General features: G+C 45.4%; 1 protein-coding gene across 1 annotated transcript; it reads left to right on the plus strand.

The window, feature by feature from the left end:
• Positions 1-4766: 4766 nt before the first annotated feature.
• On the plus strand, positions 4767-7856 carry LOC147914620 (uncharacterized). Its single transcript, XM_087443053.1, is given in 6 exon segments — positions 4767-6132; positions 6134-6404; positions 6406-6664; positions 6667-6756; positions 6759-7417; positions 7851-7856. Coding segments are annotated over 6 exon segments (2613 nt in total). The 5' UTR covers positions 4767-4804.
• The last annotated feature ends 619 nt before the right edge of the window (positions 7857-8475 follow it).

Raw genomic sequence — 8475 nt, forward strand, 5'->3', positions numbered from 1 at the left:
ATATGACGTATACCACACTGACAGGTAAACTTGTGTGCTTTGGAGCACCACTCAGAAAACCTGTAGTTTTATTTCTAGAGAGAAGGATGTCAAATAGGTGGGACCAATCTTGGTGAATATAGGCTGGTGTGGGACCTAATTTTAAAAATAGAAGTGCCCTGACTAATCTGTTATGTTGGCAACAGATCTGAAGACTGTGGACTGATGCTTGTGAAGATTTGGGAAAATGAACACAAGCAGAGACAGAATTGCCTTCACCACAGTGGTTAAGATAAATCCTTCATTCAGTTAGTACTGCAAGGAAATTTCATCTAGATTTTAACTTTTTGATATATAATTCACAAAGGGAATTTGTCTCACTTTGAAAATAACTCTTCAAATATCAAACAGAATAAATGTCTTTCTACACTAGGAACACATTTGAGATTTTTCTGTCAGTGCTCTCTGTTCTGGGGGGAAAAAAAGAAAAAGCAAAACCAAACTTTGGTTTTAGAATTTTCCTAAAGAACTCTTGCATTTGTCTCTGTGGAAATAGTCAAATTGTTCTGGGCAATTTTGCCAATCATGGGTTGTCAGAAATTTAACGTTCTTTTTTTTAAAGGTTAGATTATATGCTTCTATTTATTTCATTAATCTCTAATGAGGGCTAGTTTCATATCAAAATTTTTAAATTGATGGTGAATTGACTCATCTATGATAAGAACTTACATTCTGAATAAAAGAAAGACAATTGCCCATAGTGTTCCCAATCATCTGACCTGCAAGTGTAGACCTGGGTGTTAAGGAGCAAACAAAAGTACTTGGCCATATGGTGGACATATGCAGCTTCCATACAGTGCACTGAGAATGGACATTTACATAGCCTGAGTAAGTTCAAGGTGACTTCAAAGGAGGAGAAGATCCAACTATTGAGAGAGAAGGAGAAGGAAGGAAGAGGAAGAGAGAGGGAGAGAAAATGAGAAAGAGGAAGGCAAGAGGGAAGGGAGTGGAGGAGGGAGAGGAAGACAGATCTAAATGAATTTTTCCATTTAATATCTGGGCTCAGACTTGAATTAACACAGCAGTGTGCTAGAGCTGGCTGCTACTGGCTCTTGGAGAAGATTGTGTGCATCTCTTCCCAACTCTGTGCTCAGTGATATCATGTTGGTAGCTTCAAACAGACCATGGCAGGAGTATTTATACTGAAAATAAGCAAATCTACAAATCAGGGCATTTTGCCCCCCAGAGAGCTAGTTGTTAAACATTTACCAGCTCATTCTGGTTGACGTGGAAACTGTCAATGGCCACTGTGGTAAAGAAAAGCAATGTAAAGAAATAGAAACAACTCATGAGCTAAGATGAAAAGATCAAGGGGGAAGGAAGGAGAAGAATTGGGTGGTCAAGCTAATAATTGAGTCACCCAGGTAATCATGCCTACTGGAAAAACACACCACAGAGTTGAGCCCAGTTACTGAGATGATTGAGAAAGGAACCCCAGCTATTTCTCTGCTGCAACATTACTAATGTGTGATCCAAGGAGACACTAGAAAGAGATCAGGTAGTTCCCGTGGGCTTTCCTGGATTAACAGGAAGCAGCCCATTTTTAGGCTGTTAAATAAGATTGGGAGGTAAAACATAATTAAAATGTGATATACTTTGGGAACAAAATGAGATAAATACAGGCACTTTTCATGAAGAATTCAGGAAGATTATGAGTAAAAAAAAGCTTTTTAGTCTCTGATTCAGATCAGTTTGGTGTAATCTGTTACCAATGCTGCTAGTAATAGCTAACTTCTTCAAAGTTCTTAGAATTTGCCAGGTAGTGGGTTAATTACCTTACATGTATTATCTGATTTGATACTCATGGCAATCATATTAAGTGCTATTATTGTCCTCATTTTACAAGGAAACTAAATGAAATTTAGAGATGTTGAATCACTTGCCCAGTGTCTAAACCAGATTCCAAGCTCTTAGCCACTGTAGTATGCTTTGCTGTGTCATTCCAGGGGTTGCTAAATCTATTTGAAATGTAGAATACTGCATTAAATTTAGTAATGGAGGAATAATGATTCTTAAGTAAGAGAATGTACCATAAGCTTGATTTTTCTGCTTTTATAATTGTGGTCTAAATTGGTATCTCTTTTACAGCAGCCTGAACATAGAATATATACTTGTCATAAACATACATTATATATAAAATAATTATTTTATTAATACAAAAATATGAAAAGGTGGATTAACTGTATAGTGTCTGTATCTATAAACATCAACAAAGAAGTAATTTTTCTTTTTTTAAGTAAATTTTTTGAAGATTTAATACACATAAAAAGGACATATGTCATAAGTGTAAAGCACAATGAATTTTCACAAAGTGCACAAACTAGTGTAAAAATTGTCTAAAGAAATAGACCAATAACCCAGGATCCTGTCTCATGCCCCCTGGAGTCACACCTCCCCCTCAGTGCAACTACTACTATCCTGACTTCTATCACCAGAGATTAATTTTGCCTATTTTTGAATTTATAGAAATGGAATCATAAAACATGAAAACTGTATTTGGGTTTTTGTTTGTTCAATATTATATTTGTGAGGTCCATTCATGTGGTTGCATCATTTTCATTGCTCCAAGATATTTCATTATTTGCTTATTTATTCTACTACTAATAGAAATTTGGATTGAGAAATATTTATCATTAAAGCATATTTTCTTCCTTTGCACTTTCATCTTACACTAAGTCTTTTGAGCTGCAGGCAAAGGTCTTGGGGGTTGGGAGAGTTTCTTAAAAGAATTTGCCTGGCAAATGCACTAATAGAAATTGGTCTCTATCTTTGTTCAATTTTAGCTTTATTTACTAAATTCCTAAAATTTTAAACAGTTAAACTCTTTGGAGTCAGAAGGCTTTCTTATACCTCTTTAACTCAGAGACCTCAAAGGACTTTGTCAAGTCATGTATATGTTACTCTGTAGCATTCATTCCCAATAAGGGGTCATATCGCCCCCTATTGGGGGTAAATATTTATTCTTGGGAGGTGAAAAAATCTTACTATTTTTTATGTATAGTGCACAGATATACACACGGTACATTAACTTATACAATAAATCCGTGGCATTAAAATTTTATGGAAGAGAGGCAATTAGAAAAAGAAAAATGGCTAAAATGACTCCTTAGGGGAATGATAATGAAAAATAGGTTGAGAAACACTGCTCTGTAACAATTTGTATTCACATAACTTTAGCATCAACAGGTCAGAGAAACTTAGAATGGAAAAGAACACACATATAAGATGGCTTGGGGGATATATTAATCACATCTTTAATGCCTACTATGCTGTTTTTCATGCTATTGATGGTGCTCAGGGCAAGCTGCCCCAGGAAGCACCACTCTGGTATGCGGATTATTTCGAGCTGAAGACAATAAGGACTCAGAGAACTCAGGAAAAATATTTGAGTTTCCCCTCTCAAACTGCCTAAAGAATTTAAAACAAAAAATCTGTTTTAGGAAGGAGTTATTATCATGGCTGCTATAAAAGATAATTTAGGGTAAATGTTACAATAGGAAAGGCACCAACAAGCCCCTCTTATCAGAAGTTCTGTCTCTCTGGCCACATTCTTTGGATGGCCCTGCGAGGAGTTGTCAGACAATCATTTATAAGGGAAATCTCCATTTGTAAACGTATCTCCCTCTCTGTTTTGAGAAGAGAGGGGGATGAGCTCATTTCTAGTGACTTGTCAATGTGGAAGGTGAGGCCTTGAGCTACATAATAAACCTTACTCTTGTTTACTGTGCTTTAGTGGTAATCTCCTATAACTGACTCCCCCCACCCCCAAAATCCTCCTTTGTCATTGGCTGAAAATGATATTTAAGACAAGAATTTCTGCTATTGTGTTGAGAAACACAGTGTCCCTGCTTTCTCCCATGTATACTGAAGGAAGTAAATTATATTAAAAATTTAAAAGTTAATACCTTAGAGACAGGCACCTCCACACCCTAAGGATTCCTGGTATAAGGGGGAACGTTTATCGATCCTGACTGACTCTATTCATAGAAGACTCGCCCTAAACTGTTCGGGGAAAATTGAGAACAAGAGAGTGCTCCAGAGGGATAAGTTTGGGAGGGTCGGGGTGGAGGGGGTCCAGATGGGGACGCGTGTGTGTAACCTGATAATCGCTTCGCGCCATAGCAATTTGCGCCATAAAATGTAACTGTTTAAATGTTTTAAATTAGCCAATCATGTAAGACCGTGTCAACCTTTTCCCGCTTTATGCTTCCGAATCCTATAAAAGAGCTTGCCCCTTAAGGTTCGGGGTCGACTCCTCTGTCTCCTGCGAGAGATACGTGTCGACCCGGAGCTCCGCTTAATAAAACCTCTTGCGTTTGCATCAAGCTCGGTCTTCTGTGTCTGTGGGTCTGCGCCTTCCCGAGACTGGAGTTGGGGTTTCCTTTTTGGGATCCTACATTTGGGGGCTCGTCCGGGATCTGCGCGGTCACCCCAGACTCCGAAGACCCCTTGGAGGTAAGCCTGAGTGACTGGGTGTGTGAGTGTGTGCGGCGCTTGAAGCATTGTTTTGGTCCGTATCTGGGCAGCCGCCGCCGGGCCGTGAGGACGGCGGCTGCAGTGGCAGACGTGCTGGGAACTGCAGGCTGCAACCCTGGGGATGCCCCAAGGGACAAGAAGTCAGGAAAGCCTGACCACCCCTTTCAGGTGGAAAAAGAAACGGCACTCTTTTTCCCAGGAGGACACGAAAACCCCTCCGTCTGAAACCGCCGGTTGGCTTGTAGAGACACCAACCGGGCAAAGTTGTTTATGTTTTGGTGTGTTTTTGATGTTCGTTGTTCTGTTTTTGTTCGTTACGTGGACCTCATTTGACGGGATGGGACAGACTATGACGACCCCCCTCTCTTTGACCTTAGACCACTGGACTGAAGTGAGAGCGAGAGCGCACGATTTGTCAGTAGAAATAAAAAAAGGGCGTTGGCAGGCTTTTTGCACTTCTGAGTGGCCCACCCTCAATGTGGGTTGGCCCCCTGAGGGAACGTTTAATCTAACTGTTATTCTCGCGGTGAGGGCTATTGTTTTCCAGGAGAGACCGGGGTCCCATCCTGACCAACGACCATATATTACAGTGTGGCAGGATCTAGTGCAGAACCCACTCCCGTGGGTTAAGCCATGGGTAAAAGCGGAAAAACTAGGCCCCCGAGTCCTGGCGCTACAAGATGCGGAGACACGAAAGAAATTGAAATCAACTCGAACAGCGGAGTCGGAGACCCCATCGGCCCCCCCCGGGGTCTACCCTGAGATTGAGCCTCCTCCCGAATGGCCCCCTTTCTCGCCTCCCCCTTACCCCTCCCCCGCTCCAGGATCGCAATCAGGACGGAGGGCGACTGGCTCGGGTCCCTCCGCTGGAACCCGAAGCCGCCGCGGAGCCACTCCGGACGGGCCTGATACCACGGTGGCACTCCCGCTAAGAGAGTATGGAGCTCCTGCGGGACCCAACCAGCTGTCACCCCTCCAGTACTGGCCTTTCTCTTCCTCAGACCTGTATATCTGGAAAAATAACCATCCCCCCTTTTCAGAAAACCCTGCCGGATTAACCGCCCTGATAGAGTCCCTAATGTTTTCCCATCAGCCCACTTGGGATGACTGTCAACAGCTCTTACAGGCGCTCTTCACCACGGAGGAGAGAGAAAGAATCACACAGGAAGCAAGAAAGAACATCCGAGGCACCAACGGGCAGCCGGCAACGATAGCTGAGGCGGAAGAAGGGTTTCCGCACAACCGACCCAACTGGGACTATAACACGGCTGAAGGTAGGGAGTCGCTGTCCGCTTACCGCCGGGCTCTAGTGGCGGGTCTCCGGGGAGCCGCAAGGCGGCCCACCAATTTGGCTAAGGTAAGAGAGATTCAGCAAGGACCCACTGAACCCCCCTCCGTTTTTCTAGAATGATTGATGGAGGCTTACCGCAGGTACACGCCCTTTGATCCGTCCTCGGAAGGGCAGAAGGCCTCTGTCATTATGGCCTTTATTGGACAGTCAGCCCCAGATATAAAGAGGAGATTGCAAAGGCTAGAGGGGCTGCAAGACTACGACCTGCGGGACGTAATAAAGGAGGCTGAAAAGGTGTATCATAAAAGGGAGAGTGAAGAGGAAAAGCGAGAGAGAGAGAAGGGAGGCTGAGGAGAGGGAAGACAGGAGAGACAGGAGACGAGAAAAAAAACTCACTAAAATACTGGCCGCAGTGATAAAAGCGACAGGGCCAGATCACAGACAGTCAGGGAACCTGGGCAACGCCCCACGACCAGGCTCACGCAGACGGCAACCCTTGGACAAGGACCAATGTGCCTATTGTAAGGAGAGAGGACACTGGGCAAGGGAATGGCCCCAAAAAAGGGCCACACCCAAGGTGTTGGCTTTAGGAGAGGACGAAGAATAAGCGGGGGCGGGGCTCGGGCCCTCTCCCCGAGCCTAGGGTAACCCTAACTGTTGAGGGGACCCCTATGAGTTTTCTGATTGATACTGGGGCTGAATATTCAGTACTGAAGCAACCTTTGGGGAAATTAAAAACTAAAAAGACTCTGGTTGTTGGAGCCACTGGGCAGAAACAATACTCATGGACTACTTCCCGGACAGTGGACTTGGGGAAAGGAAGGGTGTCCCATTCCTTCCTAGTGATTCCTGAATGCCCGACCCGTTGCTAGGTCGAGACCTTTTAACCAAACTGAAAGCTCAAATAGATTTTGCTCAACCTCGGCCTACAGTATCCTGGTCGCACCTACCACGATGATATTGGCCCTGGAGCTAGAGGAAGAATATCGGCTCCATCAGCAGCCTAAGCCTAGAGCTCGGCTCAATACCGATAAGTGGCTGATCGAATTTCCAACGGCATGGGCTGAAACCGGGGGACTAGGGACGGCTACGAGAATTCCCCCGGTCGTGATAGATCTTAAGGCCGGAGCCCTCCCGATAAGGGTGCGTCAATACCCAATAAGCAAAGAGGCCAGAGAAGGAATCCACCCCCATATCCAGAGGCTGCTCCAACAAGGAATCCTGGTTCCTTGCCAGTCTCCTTGGAACACCCCCCTCCTGCCTATAAAAAAGCCTGGAACTAATGATTATAGGCCGGTCCAGGATTTGAGAGAGATAAATAAAAGAGTGCAGGATTTACACCCTACCGTGCCAAACCCATATAACCTACTCAGCTCCCTCCCCCCTTCACGAAAATGGTACACTGTCTTGGACCTGAAAGATGCATTCTTCTGTCTACGGCTTCACCCAAAAAGCCAATTACTTTTTGCTTTCGAGTGGCGCGACCCTGATATGGGGATCGTTGGACAACTGACTTGGACGAGACTGCCTCAAGGGTTTAAAAACTCCCCTACTCTGTTTGATGAAGCCCTCCACAGGGACTTGGCTGATTATAGGGTTAAAAACCCTCAAGTGACTCTTTTACAGTATGTAGATGATCTACTATTGGCGGCGGAAACCCCGGGAGACTGTGAAGAAGGGACCAAGCGCCTCCTGGCCGAGTTGGGTGAGTTGGGGTACCGGGCGTCGGGAAAAAAGGCACAGTTGTGCCAGGAAAAAGTAGTCTACTTAGGCTACACACTAAAAGACGGCCAAAGGTGGTTAACCGACGCACGGAAAAAGACTGTGACCCAGATTCCTGCGCCAACCTCCGCTCGCCAGGTAAGGGAATTCCTGGGGACAGCCGGCTTCTGCCGATTGTGGATCCCTGGGTTTGCTACCCTGGCTGCTCCACTGTACCCATTGACTAAGGAGAATGGGAATTTTGTCTGGACTTTAGAGCACCAGAAGGCTTTTGAGACTCTAAAACGGGCATTATTAGAAGCACCCGCGTTGGCCCTACCAGACCTGACCAAGCCTTTCACCTTGTATGTAGATGAAAGAAAGGGAATCGCCCGGGGAGTCCTAACTCAAGCCCTTGGGCCCTGGAAGCGCCCGATCGCATATTTATCAAAAAAACTGGATCCGGTAGCCAGTGGATGGCCCTCCTGCTTAAGGGCGATCGCCGCCACCGCTCAGCTGGTGAAAGATGCAGATAAGTTAACTCTGGGCCAACAGATAACCGTAGTAGCCCCCCATGCCTTAGAAAGCATTATCAGACAGCCCCCAGATCGATGGATGACTAATGCCCGGATGACTCACTACCAAAGTCTGCTCCTAACTGAGAGAATTACCTTCGCCCCACCGGCCATCTTAAACCCGGCCACACTACTGCCCGAAGCGGATGATGAAATACCTGTTCACCAATGTGGTGACATCCTGGCCTCAGAAACGGGGACCTGACCCGATCTGCCGGATAAGCCATGGGCTGGGGCCCCTAATTGGTACACCGACGGCAGCAGCTTTATGGCAGAAGGTAAGAGGATGGCTGGGGCTGCTGTGGTAGACGGGAAAAAGACTCTGTGGGCAAGCAGCTTGCCGGAAGGGACTTCTGCACAAAAGGCTGAGCTTATCGCCCTGACACAGGCGTT

Source organism: Ceratotherium simum, chromosome 18 (genome assembly GCF_057802395.1).
Source record: "Ceratotherium simum simum isolate JZ-2026a chromosome 18, ASM5780239v1, whole genome shotgun sequence".
Lineage (NCBI taxonomy): Eukaryota > Metazoa > Chordata > Mammalia > Perissodactyla > Rhinocerotidae > Ceratotherium > Ceratotherium simum.